Source organism: Hermetia illucens, chromosome 3 (genome assembly GCF_905115235.1).
Source record: "Hermetia illucens chromosome 3, iHerIll2.2.curated.20191125, whole genome shotgun sequence".
NCBI classification, from domain to species: domain Eukaryota; kingdom Metazoa; phylum Arthropoda; class Insecta; order Diptera; family Stratiomyidae; genus Hermetia; species Hermetia illucens.
Window position 1 is genome coordinate 128,799,312 of NC_051851.1, and position 16,929 is coordinate 128,816,240.

General features: G+C 39.9%; 1 protein-coding gene across 1 annotated transcript in view; it reads right to left on the reverse strand.

The window, feature by feature from the left end:
• The window catches only part of LOC119652956 (adenylate cyclase type 3), a 327,645-nt gene that overhangs the window by 46,546 nt on the left and 264,170 nt on the right, over positions 1–16,929 (reverse strand). Inside the window, exons 12-13 of the mRNA XM_038057352.1 lie at positions 7,460–7,560; positions 7,235–7,393 (exon numbers count right to left, since the gene is read on the reverse strand). Coding sequence (XP_037913280.1) covers positions 7,235–7,393; positions 7,460–7,560 — 260 coding nt within the window. The remainder of the gene's footprint in view (positions 1–7,234; positions 7,394–7,459; positions 7,561–16,929) is intronic.

Genomic DNA, 16,929 nt, shown 5'->3' on the forward strand with positions numbered 1-16,929 from the left:
GCTGGTGTAATGATTTTATATTCAAATCTGTCTAAGGAAAGAAGGCAGGGAAAGTACCTTTAAATCATTTTTGTAGTGAAATTTGAATGAGTGTTTAAATTGGTTTACGAATTTTGAATTTCGAATATTTGTTATATTCGTCACCGGCTTTTAGGTAGAAGTTTTGCACTTTATTTGGTATACAAGTCTAGTATGGCTGCCATTTCCATTCAGATCGTAAGTAAAATTTAAAGACAAAGATTGAAAGATAAAATTTTTGCATCTAAAGAATTAAGTTTAGTGTGATTTAAGAAATTTCAGTAAAAAAAGGTTCTAATTGTAACGCTTCAGGTATTCGTTTTTTTTTTAAATAAATATTTCTAATTTGATTCTAACATTTCAAATCTTGAAAGCTCTTAGTAGTTGTTTCGTGTATTTCTTATATAAAGACATGGTGAGTGTGCATTTGCCCTATTAGTACGTAGCACGTAATATGTGCATATGTGAGAGTAGCCACTTTGGGGTGATATTGACATTCATAGTATTGAATTTGCAAAGAAGTGACAATAACTTTGTTAGTAATAATGCGACACAAAATCATGCTCTTTACCCTACATTACGGCAAAATTTCGTGGTGCTAGGATGAACTTAACTTTTTTAGCCAATTACTAAAACTTATAGTAATTTACTATTATTAACTTTATTTGAACAGATATCAGTATTTGCGAGCCTAGGTACCATATAAAGGCAGCCTCAGGATTTTTTTCAGATTTTTCGGTTAAGTAGTTTCTGAGAATGGGTCCGTTAAAGAGATGATCACTTTCTACCTCCGCGAACCCCACTTTTTCCACAAATGTCAACATTAAGACCGGCTTCGGAAAGTACTACAAGACTTTTCATTTGATACCCCACATGACTATATTTGGTGAAAAAAAATTCACACTCACTGTATGGGGACCCCCACTTAAGTTCGACGTGGAATGATGTAATCCACTGTATGCATGAGCGTTCATAGTCTCCACCTTTCCACCATATTTTGTGTCAATGGCAATAACCCTGATTTTTATAAGGTTTTGTTTTAAACAAAATCTTAGAAAAACAGTAAAGTTTTTAAAATGATTTTACTGCAGACACCTTTACGAGGTCCAGGGGATCAATTCTTTTCAGCCAATTGAATTGAAGTCCTTAGCAATTGTGTTGGGGTGACCCTTCAGTCTAGCTAAGTTTGTTAGCGCAAGACTCAATTTCTTCCACTATTGTTCTAGTTTCCAAGTCTCTCCAATGTTCTGGAATACCAGGGAGCGCAGGATATACATCTAAGAATTTTAGAATGAGCCAGCTTGGATGTTGGATGATTTGGACAGGGCCCACAGTTGAATCTCATAAGTCCCTACAGGCTTAGGCAATTCAGCGAAAGTGGTGATTTTTGGTGAAGCATCCACAAAAAATGTTTGAACTGTGCCGTTTCCAGGTGAGTCTTTTATCGAAGTGTATCCTCAGCAATTTATCGTCTTCCGATTGGAGTATAGGAACATTATTGATCTTCACTTGATGAGAATTCCCTTTTCATAAACTGAAAGCTATTCGGATACAATTCAACTCGTTGACTTCCATTTTCCACATCTGGAGCCATTTTTCTACTTTCCTAAGATCCAATTCCAGGTACAGAGAAGCTAGTTTCGGGTCTGCATTGAACTTAAAATTGTAGTTGGGGTGGTTAGCCCGCTCACAGAAAAATCGGCTGCGTAGATGAGATACAGTATGGGACCACATTCCCATACCATATTCCCTTAAGGAACTCTTGCTCTGATCTTATATTGTTCACCGAGAATATACGTGTATTTTACCTGGAATCTCCGTTCGGTTAAGTACGATATTAATAGACTGTTAATTAATAAGACCTGCATACCATATCTTGTCGAATGCTTCTGCCACATCCAATAATACTGCTGGACAATATCTTCAAAATTGCATTGAAGATATAGCACAGCAATTTGAGGGCGTTTACTGGAAAGTGCTCCACAAGAAAGAAGTGATTAAACTTCCTTGCGGGGGTTGACTTTCCCTTAATGATATTTCCTTCTTCAAAGAGATTTTTTCTTTTTTTAAGGATGTTTGCAGCTGCCTCAGGTTGGTGCTAATTGGGCATCTCGGAATTTCAAATGGCATATGCCGATCGATTTGTTTGAATACTTATATGACCTGCGAACGCTCTGGCGTAGTCCCAATTGCCTGTGACAGTTCTTAATACTCCCTGAACGTTGGTCTATTTCTGTCCAGGGTGTTTAGCATCTTAAAATATGTAGCCGGGAATAATGAGCTTATTATTTTTTTCCGTGAATTGAGTTTCAATATTAGAAATAAATGAATATCATGCGTTTTTAAGAATAGTGTAACTTCAGCTCTATGTTGACTTAGGCCGTTCGCATTCCAATGTGTAATTCTGATTGTTTTTTTTTATTTAAAAGGTAGCATCATTGAGCCGGTTTTTATTCACAACCTGGCGGTCATGGTATCGTTTACGAGGAATACATAAGGACTCTACTATTTGGCCTCGCACATCGGTCACGGGCACCCTAGTCAGTCTTATCAATTTCGTCGGGGTACCGACTTAACAATTTCGTCGGGATACTGAATTCTCTCAGGGTCGTGTACAGTTTTACCCTGGCCATGCTATCATAGGCGGCTTTACAGTTGACGAAAAGATGGTGCAACTGATGTTCATCTTCCAACAGTTTTTCCATCGCTTGCCGCAGAGAGAGAATATGATCTGTTGTTGATTTGCCTGGAGTCGTCTGATCATTTGAACGTCTGTAGTCGACATAAGATCTCCATTTGCTATTGGATTCAGGGATCACGTGAAGCAGCGAAGACCAACATCTGTCAGAACGTCTGTAAATACCCTTCTTAAGAAGTTTTTCGAACTATTTTCGCGCAACTGTGACCTTCTGCCGTGTTAATGGATGCACCTTAGAGAAAAATGTGGAGCCAGTAGTGTTGATGTGGTGCTGAACATCATGCTTAACGGCCTCAGAGAGACTACGCTCGATAGTGATGTTGCAATATTTTTGAAGAAGTGCGCGAGTACGTGGGTCGCCAACATCTTCAAAAACGATGGAAAAAGTGATAGGTGAGCAGGATGAGATTTTTCCTGATGACATAACGGAAGTTGTGCGGTGAGTGAAGACCTGTTATGTATATCCACTAGCAATCCATAGTGGCAAAGGAAATCTGCACCGAAGATGGATATGCTGATGTCCACGATAATGAAGCGCCAAGAAAACGCTCACTGGTACGCTACGGTATAACTTATTATGCGGAAAGAATCGAAACTTCAGCGCCGGCGACGTGGTGCTGCATTTCGGGTAGCAGTCGCCAGAACTCCCGGCAAGTATGATTTGCTTGTTGAGAAATTGCCGGGTTGGTACATTTTTTAGTCTTTTCAGCAAAACTACGATGGTACCAGCACGTCCCGGAACTTGCCGAATGTCCGACCACCAACTAACCAATCGCCCATTTTGGGAGGTGAACCTAGACGTTGATCTAGTTCTACTCCCCGAACGCAAAACATCCACGGTATCTGTCAACTCAGAGACGTTGGCTGTTAATGCCCATCGTTGGTGGGGTGAATTCTCCTGCGCAAAAGGTTGCGAAGACTATATATCTGATGAACGACTTTCTTTCCCAACTTGCGAGCCGCTGGATTAAGCTTAAGTTTGAATAACATTTGCCTGATTCTTTTTCGGTTTGTTATAACACTAACATATTTCACCGCATGTCCTATTTCTGTAAGTTCATCTTTCATTTCATTGGGACAGGAATTTCGTTCAATGTCCTTGATTACTAAGCACAGACCCTTCTAGCTCTTAAGCCTACACATACCAGTATTATAGTATTGTCTTTTTCGTCGCAAAATTCTTGGTTATTTTTATAAAACCGTTCTCAATGTAAATTTGTATATTTGTTTCATCAGTTTCTTCCTTTTTAATAGGAACAATGTGAAAGTTGTTTTCCCAAGAATAGTTTGTAGTTATTCCACCAAACTCTTGCTGCTCTTCTCACGAAGGTTCAGGCATGAAAGATTTTGTGAATTTTATAAAAACATTTAAGTAGACATTTGTACAATTAGTACCTAGTACGTAATGTATACATATATATTATGCCAGAATAGTCACTTTCGCATGCTACTGCCATTTAAAGTCTTCGCACTGAACTGACAACTTTGACCTATTTTAACTTTGTTAGTGCGATTTACTCCAAATTTGGTAGAATCATGCTTTATATTGTTGCTTATATTACTGCAATTTCATAATTCTAGGATGAACTTAAGGAGGCCTTTACAGTCAATTACCAAAAATTATAATTATATGCTCTTGTGAACTTTATTTCAATAGATATCAGTATGGAGGGTATTTCGGAGCCCAGGCACGGAATAGTCGCAGTTTCGCGATCTTTTTCAGATTTTTCCGTTGGGTACGTTCTTAGAATGGGTCCGTGAAAAAAAGACCAATTTTCAGCTACCGTCCTCCCATTGTGAAATTGAAATTCAAAATTAATTTGGTGTCAATCAGTATAACCTGAGAAAATTGAGAAAAATGCATATGGCAGACACACAGACAGATGACAAAGACGCCTTTATAAAATTTTGTATCATGTACATGGAAAAATAAAAACCAAGTGCGCAAAATAGGAGCAAGGTAGGCTCGAAACAAGATGAGCTGCTCCAAGATAAGATCCGAAAGCAGATGCGCCAACGGAAATGTCTCCAAAGTCGGCTTTCCAGGCAGGAACAAGGACGAGAGACGGTATCTAACACGCCAAAGGCTACCTGAGCACCAGGAAAAACGTGCCACGGACTCTACTTGGACTGAAGTAGAGATAAAAGAAAGACTACCGAAAAGATCGCGGTTAGATGTATTGATTATAAAATCAAAGTTCGAGCTGATCTACGTGGAAATACTGAAAAAGGACGATCTATTACTCGAATTCAAGCCCGCTGAATGTAAATCAAAAGACACAAAAATAAGAAAATAGAAGTATTCTTATGTGAAGCAGCGGAGCTGAAAATGAGTCAATACTCAATGGTGATTGAATGCAAAGATTTGGACGAGATCACCCCAAAGGCGAAGATTTGTGTGATACTAAAATCATACCTCGGTATAAATCCAGTAGATGAGTCCAATGTGACAAGATTAAGAAATGGATCCCGTGCTACTCAGAAAGCAAAAATAGTCCTCCCAACCGAAGCGGGGCAAAAAGATATTACGGTCGGGGTAGTTGTCGGCTAAGAGTGCATATATCATAAGAAGTGTTTAAAATGTCTGGAATTTGGACACATCGTGAGAAACTGCTCGAGTAAATTTGATAGATCTACGTTCTGCCGTAGATGCGGACGGAAAAGTCAATTGCCAAGATTGATTCACACGTAGGTAGGCGGCATTAAAATATATAGCTACTTTGCCGCCCAAACTTCACGTTAGATGGATTCATACTAATGGCCGAAACATTTATTACCAACGCAAGCCGCCACACACACAATTATAATAGCTGGCGATTTCAGCACTTGGGCCGAAAGTTGGGTTAGTCGCGAAGCAAATGCAATAGGCCGCATATTACTTGAAGCATTTTCAAGTCTGAACGCCGTCCTGACAAATACCGACGGAGTCAATACTTATGGGATTTGGAATCGGTAATAGACCTTACATTTGTTAGTGAAACACTATCCAAGGATCTGAATTGGTGGTTCGAGGGAAGAAAACAAGCACAGCGACCATCAGGCTACGGTCTTCTAGGTAGAGAGTATGACGAGAGCAAAATATATTAAGAAAACTGCAGTGGCGGGTTGGACATCCAAGAAACGTCATAAGCCAATGTTCGAAGCAATATTATTTAAGTAGACATGCCGATGGGAAGCGCAGAAGAAAAGGTGACGCAGGTTGCTAAAAAAATATAGAAAGCATGTGACGCTTCCATGCTACGTCGCACTGTACTCAAGAAACGAATAGTCAAGATCAGGTGGAATTCCGAAATTGATGAATGTCGCAAAGTCTGCCTTAAAGCCAATAGGAATAGTTAAAGTAGCTGGAACGGACCTGAGTCTGAAGAATTGTACAACCAATATAGAAAACCGAGAAAAGAACTACAAGCACCCATTTCTAGAAGTAAAACCGAACATTTCAAGAGGTTCTCCAAGGAAGCGGGCTCACAGCCATGGGGAGGTGCACATAAGGTAGTCATGGCATCGATAAAGGATAAACGCTCACCGCCGATCACGAACCCTGATTTGCCGCGAGATATCCTTATTATTCTGTTCAAGTAGATCCCGATGAAATTCGCAAGATAACAGAAGAGGTTTTTGATGCTGAAGAAGATTGCTACAAATAAAACTACAGAATTAGACTAATAAGGCGTTGCTAGTGACTGTCAAGACAGATCCAAATTATTAGAGATTTTCCGGAAAAGTGGAAGCAACAAAAGTCAGTGCTAATTTCGAAGCCAAATAAACTTTTGGGTTTCTCCGCTAGAGGCTATTGTGTTACGATTCGGAAAATGGATACTAGACACATCGGACAAACTGTGGTGTTCCACAAGGATCTGTTCTCGGTCCTCCTCTATGGATAATAATGTATGATGGAATTTTGAGCTTCCCAAAAGGGTGACCGTCATCGGTTTCGTAGATGATATTGAAGTGACTATCGTGACACAAAACATCAAGGAGATCGAGATTTTGACAAACGAGGGGGATTTGGGAAATCAAGTGCTGGCTAGAAGGCGCTGGCTTGGCGCTTGCAGAGCATAAAACAGAGCTAGTTCTAATCACCAAACCAAGAAAGCAAATGTCGAAGGAAATAGCAAAAGGACTGCATGCCCAAACGGACATCATTTGCCTACAGTACAGCACCTGACGAAGCAGCATGCGTAATAGCAGGCATGGTGTCCATCAACATCTTGGTGAACGAGGGTCGATGCCTCTATGACCGACGAAATACCGGAGGGGAGAAGAAGACGATTCTTTTAAAGGATGCTGAACTTACAGAATTATCCCAGATATCGCAAAGTGGATTAAATGACACCAAGGAGAGGTTAGCTACGATCTAACCCAATTTCTAAGTGAACACGGAGAGTATCGCATATATCTTTACCTTAACAAGGGAAGTAAGAAAATAAAACTGAAAATCTGTATCTCAATTAATATTCTGTGCTGGAAACATGCATTCATTCATTCCCTTATTATTTACTTAATTAATTTACTTACATTGGTAAAATTTGCGTTGAATACATTGCATTGAATATTTCTATCATTATAAATGCAACTAGTGGACAGGACGAATATGGTTCCCGATGTGCTGCATACGCTGCTTCTAATTCCGGGTTCTTGAAAGTCAAGAACCTATTCGTGTCCTTGTAAAGATCTCTGTGGATACATATTTTGTTATCACAAACAGGACTATATACATATGAACTTTTTTCTTGTACGTACTTATGGCCATCCCTTGATATCAATTCTTTCCTCAGTCGATGCTTGAAGTCATCAGCTGCTTTCATTTTTGCTGCATTCACGTCATCTTCTTGGGAATTGGCCTGTAATAACAGAAATAACTAAATGACATATATGATGCATGGATGTTGATGTTATCGACTACATAACTACATATTTGTCACAATGCAATACGAGACTTCACTTTTATACTATTTGCAATGCACGAAGAGGGTTTTTATCTTACTTTCCGAATTGCCGAGTATTACCCTGTAATCATCAGATAGTCTACATTCAACTACTTGTTCCTGAAATGGAAATATCTTGTGCAGCTGAATTCAGACAAACTAAGTACAAGCCCAGTCCTAAATTCAGATATGGCTTGGCTATATATCTCCATCAATGTATCTCTACATATATTGATGTCAGAGTTGATGTCTCAGCCACTTTCGAGAATTTTTGGCAACGAGAGGATGAATATCATGTTCAATTTAAAGTTTATGATTGCTATGTACTTTTCCTGTAACTTTATACCAACGTGAATAAGAGATGATTTAATTCAATCTAGGGGACCTGAGAAAACAAGTTGCCTCACTTACTTCATCAAATAATTTATGCAAGAACTTAAAGCATGATGTGACTTCGCTATTAGGAAAGTTCCAAATTGAAACTTTCATATTAAATTTGCCATTAAGAAAATCAAGTTCCCACTCTTCAAAGACGTATTTTAAAATTATATGCGAAAAATTCTCAAAGAATCCGGCAATGCTATATTTTTAGCCATTTATGGATATCAAGATCTCTTCGAACACAGTAGTATGAGTAGGAACTAGGAACGTTTTAAAAATTCTTTTCATTTTGCATTCAAGGTGCTCTTCGAGAAAACTTCTATTGGAAAGAAATTCAGGAGAAAAAGGAAATAGGATAAGGCCTTTAATTATAAAACTAGTCGAAGATCGCACCGCGATTGATACACCAAATCTGGAGAGAGTTACTTATTGTATCTGTGAGCGTTCACCGTTTCAGTTCTCCTATCAAATTTCGAATCAATTGGTACAACCGTTTTTGAGAAAAGTGCAGACGGCCAGACAGGCAGACGAATGGACAGGCGGCCTGTGAGGGGTTAGCAGATCTCCTATCGGGCGCGAGCCCAGATGGCGGATAGGGGCATACTTATTGATATGTAAATATGTGTTCAGGTATTTCTTTTTCTGATCGTGCTTAATCTGTGCGCACCTGTGGTGCGTGGACCAAAATGCCACGGGAAGGATACCAAAACATAAAGCTACTATGGAAGACGTGAGAGGGTAGAAACTTACAATGCAGAGACTCGGAATCCCAGTATCGATGGTGTTTGGAAGTGAGTAAAGTAGAACTTTATCGAGAATCGAAGAAAAACGACTTCAAAGCAGATCGCTTGAATACAAAAAATGGTAACAACACCCCCCGCATTTTTTCAAAAGGAGTGGCAGTAGAAGGTAGTCCAAGAGCAAGAGAAAGACCCTTTTAGGAGAAACTTATCAACTCTGAAATCTTCGTCAATGGCAAGGATAGCAAAAGATGAAGCAGAGAGAAGGTCAATGGATGCCGAAAGCGAAGAACTGTTTAAAAACAGTAATCCAGTTGGGACTCATGGAGAACAGAGCCCTGATCCGGAAAACTACCCTTCATAGAGCTTGGTGCAAAAATGGTTGAGTCTATCAAGAGCAAGCAGAACGTGCACCAAGCTATGAACAATATGGTGAGAGTGCTCTATAACAAATCGCAGGAGGATGAACAAAATTCCAAAGACAAGTCACAACCTGCTGCCCTACCAGTGTCACAGGCCACCCAGGTGCCGCCAAACGATGTGGATACTATGGGAAATCAGCAGGCGCTTAAAAGAAAAAAAGTTATACTAGCAGTTCTGCTAAACGGAGCTAAAAGTACGGAAGGGAGAAAGCCTGTCCCCTAAGTGCGATATCCGGCGGTCCAATCAGCGAAATCTAAGGGGAACGAAAATGTTGGGTGGAGCAAGGTCGTCAACAAAAAAGCGAAGAAGAAAGCAAAGGTAGGAATTCGGCAGAGGCAATTGTAAACTCCAGCAAGGGCAATTTATCCTACGCGGGGACGCGAGTACAATGGGCTAACACGGCCTGAGTGCTCAGAAGCTGTAGCTTCTCCCCCACCATACACACACACGCGGGGATATTGAAAAAAGGTTAAAGCTGACCTAAACCTAAAACATTTAGGCGGAAATATCAGCGAGTTTCGATGGACCCAGAAGGGTCCTCATATATGAAGTTAAGAAAGCTGATGGTTGTTGCACTCAAGTTAGGAAATCACTTGGAGAGGATGTGACAGTATCGGCCTAAAGACATGAGATCTGCATTCAGTCCAAGGTTTTCGACGAAGTAACTTCGAGAGAAGAAACCCGAGCTGCCTTCAAAATATAATTTGGCTATGGGAGCCTATGGCAGTACTCAAACGGCCACAATTCGATTAGCGGTGGGCGCGGCGCGGAAATTATTGTCGGCCGAAAAATTTCGAATCGGATGGATTGTCTGCTGTCTGAAAGAGCAGATTTCAATAAAGAAGTGCTTCAAGTGTCTTACGTTTATACACTTCGCGAAGGCACCAGCGACATTAATCGCTCCGATCGATGCAGAAAGTGTAGGGAGAAAGACGATATTGCGTGAGTGCAATGAAGACCCCAAATGCAGACCATATACGAAGCTGAAATTGCCTTCATAATTTAACCATATCGAAACAATCACAGGCAGCCATAGATTTGGCTGAAGCAGCGATATGGGCATGTGGTGGCTAAGCTATACAACCCACCATGAGTCAGCCAGTCGCTTTGTGTGGGCGAAAATAAGCGACTTCCATGTGTACAGCTGCTCGCTCTATAAAGCTCTCCATGTCATATAATGCATCGTCAAAGAGCGGCAGGATTGATCAAGAAGAGCATCCATATAAGGAAGCCTACAAGAACCTCAAGTTCGCTATTCAGCGTAGCAAGAGAGAATATTTTAAGGAGCTCTGCTCAGAGATGGATGTAAGCCCGTAAGGGAGCACCTATAGAATTGGGAAGGGATGACTAAGAGCACGGTCATCCCAGAAGATTGCTTACCTTACCTTCTTGCTAAAGATTACCAAGGAGTTTTACCACCAGCAAGAGAGGATATTTCCTGCACCAAGGAAGCGCCGTGTCCTGATGGTCCCATATGGGGCGAGTACCCTATCAAGTTAGTCACTGGCTTGGCCGAGAATGCAATTCACGGAAAGCAACTCTCAACTTGGCCAATTGGAGCCGTATACAGAATTTCCTGCCGACAATTGGTGTTTCCACCTATCTCACTGCTATTTTCAGGTGCTACTTGACAGAACAGACGTTCTAGTGGGACATCGATGGTGCACCTTCGGAGTATGTTGTCACCGCGAGTTTTCAACACGACTTCATACTGGTCCCACTGCTGTGGGACATCATGTACAACGATGTTCTTAACCTTCCGGTCCGGAGGAGGCCAAGGTAGGCTGACGACATAGCACTGGTTACGCCTGTAGAGCATTTTTACAGCAAAGAGCAGGCGAGTCCAAATTTAATCAGATGATTGTCGATCCTGAATTAATTCCATAATTTTTCTTCAAAGGGGTAACTTTTCTCATCCCAAAGGAACAGGATGCCTTTTGTCCTCCAAAATGTCGACCCATTACTTGTTTTCCTACCATCTACAAGGTCATCACTTCAGTTCTGTGCGCGAACATCTCAAAATATCCTGATGTTCATAAAAGGATCCCGAGGCTGTAAAGAATAGCTTATAATCGTTACGTCGCTGTAAAGCAGGCTGTCCATCAAAAACGAAATATCTCGACAGCCTACATACATAAATCAGCCTTTGACTCTATATCGCACTCGTGGTTACTACAAGTATTACGCTTGTACAAAATCAACCCGAATCTCGTTCTTCTCCTGAGAACAGTGATGAAGAATTGGAGCCGGAAGCTATCGGTATCCTTACAAACATCAGGGGAGATACCAATCAGGCGTGGCATTTTCCAAGACGACTCTCTAAGCCCGCTGTGGTTTTGTTTGGCTTCGAATCCACTATCCCATTTTCTGCATGAAAGCAAATATGGGTTTCAAGTCAAACATGGCATATTGTCGAAATGAACATTAAGGCATTTAATGTATATTGACGACTGCGTAATAAAATTGCTTCAGGCATTAACCCAACCTGGATGAAGTGGAACTGGTGTCCTTTGTGATCGACGTATTAGCGAGCATCTTAAATCTAAAATTTTCCGCAATGTCGTCCGTCTGCTGCTCTTTATAGTTCTGAGTGTTAGCCGACTATAAAATACAATGAACGGTGTCTTCCGGTAATGGAGACGAAGATGTTGTTTTGGCCTAGTGGTGTAACACGTTTTGATAACATCTCAAATGAGGATATACGCGATCGACATGGGGTTACGCCGATCGTATGGTCACGTAATTCGCGCTAACGAGAATTCACTGAAGTCAATGGTAAGCGACCAAAAAGCCGGCCGAAACAACGGTGGCTTGATGCGTTGAATGGGGATTTAAAAGCCTCGCGATCACATCCAGATCAGGCATTTGATAAAATAAAGTGGCAAAGCCGATCACGACGAACGGACCCCGCTTGTGAACGGAATAACGGCTGAAGAAAGAGAAGCAGATGTGAGGAGCAATCAGTGCATGACAGCTCCGTGTCACATAGCTAAAAATTCCATTGCCCCTATGTTTTACAAAGCGATTTAAATAAATTGTTTAATGGAAAGCCCTGTATAATAGTCAACCTCATACGCTTCATACTCTGACTTTAATTTTACCAGCAAACGCGAAGAATTTAACCAACAACAAATGCAAAAAAGGGCAAGTAGATTCTTCATGTATGGAATTTTAATATTTCATTCGAATGTCAATTATTCTCGTTAATTATGACGTCAGCATCTTATTTGTATGCCTTAGGATGCGGTAAATTCGCACGAAATGGATAAGTTTGAACCGCTATAACTTTGTCACTAATAGTCGGATTTCCATAAAGACTGGCATATGCTGGTTTTAGAAGCAGTAAATTCGCACGAAAAGTTTGAACTGCTATACCTTACTGGTGGTCCTAGAATAATTTAAGGGGGGTTTTTCAGTAAATTTCCAAAAGTTGGTAATATAGTGTTAGTAAGTTTATTTGAGCAGATATCGGAATAAGACATATTTTGAGGCCTAGATTTCATCTAAGCGCACTTTCCTGATTTTCGGGTAGTAGTAGTTTCCGAAAATGAGTCCTGTGTCGCTTTAAGTGCGTACATTTTGGCTCTTTACTCACGCACTTTGCAAGTCACGACAAGACTAATATCAGTCACGCAAAGTTCTAAACGAGAACTTTCATTCGATAGCCTACACGATTATATCCGGTGAAAATTTTTTTAAATCCCCCCTTTGCATGTATGCGGAGCCCCCTTTGAACTCCACCTAAATTTATGTCACACACCACCAAATTTCGTTCGGGTTGGCTTAGCCGCTTTGGGGAAAAGCGTGTGTGACAGACCGACACAGCTTTTGTTTCACAAAAAACCTTAAAACATATAAGCAAGCAATTTGTAAAACAATTTTTTTTAGATGAAAATAGATAGTAGATTGATTAGTATTTCGTACGACCGCCTTTCACCCTAATCACCTCTGCAACTCGTGTGGGCATCGATTAGTATAAATGTTCAATAAAGTCGTCTGGAATTTAATTAAGCCATATCTTTTCCAAAGTGTTTTGCTAGATTTGCTTTGTTCCTTATCGACCTTCGTTGCAGTCGACGCTCCATGAATGCCCATAATTTCTCTATGGGGTTCAACTCTGGACTGTTTCCTGGTCATGACAGCGACTGTATGCCAAGCTCCTCTTTCCAAGATATTACCAGTGAGTAAGAACCGTATTGAGGATAAAACAGATAAAAAATTTTACACGGCAAAAATTTCGTTTTCTTACAGCACGAGCTCCATTACACGGAGCCGAATCGTCCCGAAACATTACTTTATCAAAGTGCTCATACACTGCCTCTACAGTCTGAACAACGCAATCTTTGATAACGTTTTTGTACTTTTCTGCGTTGATCGCCCCGCTAAGAAATGAAAAACTACCAATTCCTTTGTGTGTTATGAATCCCCACATCATTACTGAGGGAGAATGGTGTGCAGTTCGTACAACAGACTGGAGATCAAATCTTTCTCTTTGTCTTCTTTGCACTAGGGACGGATTGAGTTTCTACTCATCAGAGAACGCAGCTCACCTCCAATCGTTCACAGTCCAGTCACGTCGTTCCAATGCCCAAATCAGTCTTTTTTCAAGCATAGCCTTCGTTAAAATCAGCTTTTTTCCTCATTTAACCGTCGCTACACCGTTCTCACACTTACTGACGCATTTTCCCCTTCCAGCAATCGAGGTACATAATTAAGGAACAACTGCAAATCTATCTCGCAAGGATGCTCGCTCTAATGACCGCCTGGCCTGGGGGTAATCACCTGCTTCCTCCCGGTCCCTTGTTTTCATCCCAAACTGCCATCTCTGGCATACTTTTTAATAAAATTTCTAATTCTTGCCTCAGAATAACTGATTTTTCTTCCTATTTCCCTGTTACAATCACCCCGTTCCCGCAAAACCAGAATACGGTCTATTCCTCAACACTTAACTTTTTCCTTCCTGACATTGTTTTCACACAAAATTAGGTGTTTCACTGTCAATTCTTACAAATCTCCAAGCAAACTGATACTGAACCAAATCTGAATATGATCATCCTTTTATAAAACCAATGTTTAACTTTAAATTCCAAAACAGACATCATTAGGTCAAACTAAATGTTGTCTAGACGTAATTAAAAAGGTAGAACCATAAAAGTGTTAAGTGCGAACATTTTTTTATCGGCCACTGTACAAAGTTTGGTGAAAATCACACTATTAACAACAAAGTAATAATAGGACAAAGTTGCCAGTTTTGTGCGAATTTCGTGCGTTCTAAGGGTTTGAATGTCAGTGTCATACTAAAGTGAATGGTCTGATAAACTAAATGCATAAAGATTACGAGCAAAGTACAAGTGGGATAAATGGCCATTCTAATATGCTTTTAAAAGCAATACACAAAACCTTTCATACCTGAAGCAGTCAGCTTCTGGTTTAATTGAGAAGAGTGAATAGCTATGTACAAATTATTGTATCATAGATGCTATGATACATTCCAATAAATATTAGCTAAACTTAATTAAAAATATAATTTGCTCGCATAAGGTAAGTAATAAGCTTACGGGCCATAATGAACACAATCTATATTAAAGAACCGTTAATATCAACCCATTGTTTTCGGCCAGGAGTAATCAAATTACTTTATAGATAACATCATCTACAGAAATGAATGGAGCTAAACATTTGATTGAAGCTACGCATGGCTGCAGATCCACCCATATTTGCCCTCAAGATGACTCCATATGTTAGGAATACACAAACATGAAATTGGATACAACCAAATTACTCGTAGAATGTTCTATCGAACCGCTAATATGTACAATCTATGTTTGCTTCCATTTGGCCTTCGACTTCGACGCAAATCAACTGAATCGTCCTGCAGGGACTCGGTGCCTATTTTTCAAATTCATTTTAATAAGTCTTGACTTATGTAAACCACTAGCCCAAAGTAATAGATATTGATAGCGTTCCAGCGTTAGGTACGTACATAAACGAGTATTTACTTTCTCCCGAGCAAGTCAGTTCTGATTGGCATGAATTAGTAACAACGTAGAAAATTGTTTTTTTCTAAGTCGGCGAAGTGTTCATTTACTCATCCTTTCAAGCTCAAACCACAAAAGATTAATGTTTCACATGCAAAGAAGCGTGGAGCTTCTATTCCTATTTTAGGATGCCTCCATGTTCTGCTCGTTTTAAATTCAGTCAGAGAACTTTTGCAAATTTAGCCAGGCACAGCAATTTCTTTCAAATTGAGAGGGTTCGCTCAAATTAATTTTCGTGACAAAGGAGCTCGGCTTAAACTGGATATCGCTCTTCGTAATACTATATGTTTTTATGGTAGTTTCGAATTTTATCTCGAAATATCCGCCGCAATTTAGGAGTCATAAAAATGTTTCGAGTGAAATTGTAGGAAATTTTAAGAAGCATAGATTTTCTACGCAGTGAGGTTCTTGGCGCTCTACACGATGATGAATACTAAAACCTATACTCCTTGCAGTACTTAAATATTGCATGTGTGAGCAAGTTATTATATGTGCTTAAGAAAAATAAAAAGTTTGCAATAAGCCGGTTTAGGACATGCAAATCTTTTGAAGCCAATGTCAGCTCAACCCTTTTATCTAAACCCGAATCGTCACCGATTCAACAAAATTCCTGGCAAAAGCACGAAACCGATCATTCAAATAGATTTATTATACATTCATCCCTGTCAATGTATACATCAATCCATTTCACCCACCCTCACCCCATTCAACTATAGTAAAACTCTCTTAAGTCTGCAAATACATTAGAGAAGATTAAAGGGTTTGGTCTGTGTACCAAATGAATTTATATTCGCCATTCCGTTCTATTCCCTTCCGTTTGGTTTCGCTTAAATTTGCTCAGCAATTTTAAACGTATTGATCTTAGTGTTACAGCTGCAAGATACCCAGGCATACTAATAATTTATAAGGTGGAAAGAAGCGATTAAAAAATGGATCTTCTTCTTATTTCAAACTTTACCATTGGAAAGTTTTGTGTTTTCCATGAGAAAACATCACTTTGCGGTTGGGACGTGTCATATGGAGCTTGTGTATGAAAATTTGTACACAGAAGCAAGGAAACTTTGAAGGACATTGTCAGATTATTCCTAAGATTTATCTGATGGTGGTTGTTGTTATTTTTGGATAAAATGGGTCTAACGAAGTGAGATAATTTGTTAAGAAATATCACTTTTCTTTGGTTGACACTTTCAGGGAAAAATAAACATTTTTGACTAGCTTAGTTTAAATTGAACAGTAATACAAGTGGGCAAACCAGGAGCAGGGCACTGAAGGTATGATAGTTTTTGTATTTTATTTTATGAGGAATCTGGAGTGCACAATATTTAAACTCGCACATTGCGAGAGAACAATGAGGTGCCACAGAATCTTCAAAAATGAGAAGCTATCAGGGAAACGTACGTTTGACGTCCCTTTCATCGTGGTTTGGGACTTTAAAGCAAATGATATTGACTTCAATCCAAGAAGAGTAAGTACAGGTGGAGTAAATCTTGAGAAACTTCACGTTTCAAATACAGGAGCAGATCAAGTTGGCGACATACTAAGTTGAGTTGAGGAGAACCCGGAGGCCCAAGGCCTGGTGGAATAAGGACCTAGGATCACATATAAGGGAAAAATGGTAGCGATGAGAGCTTTTAAATAAACTCCAAATTACGACAATTTTCTCAGGACCAAACTAACGGATGGAAGGAGGATATTCAGTTCAT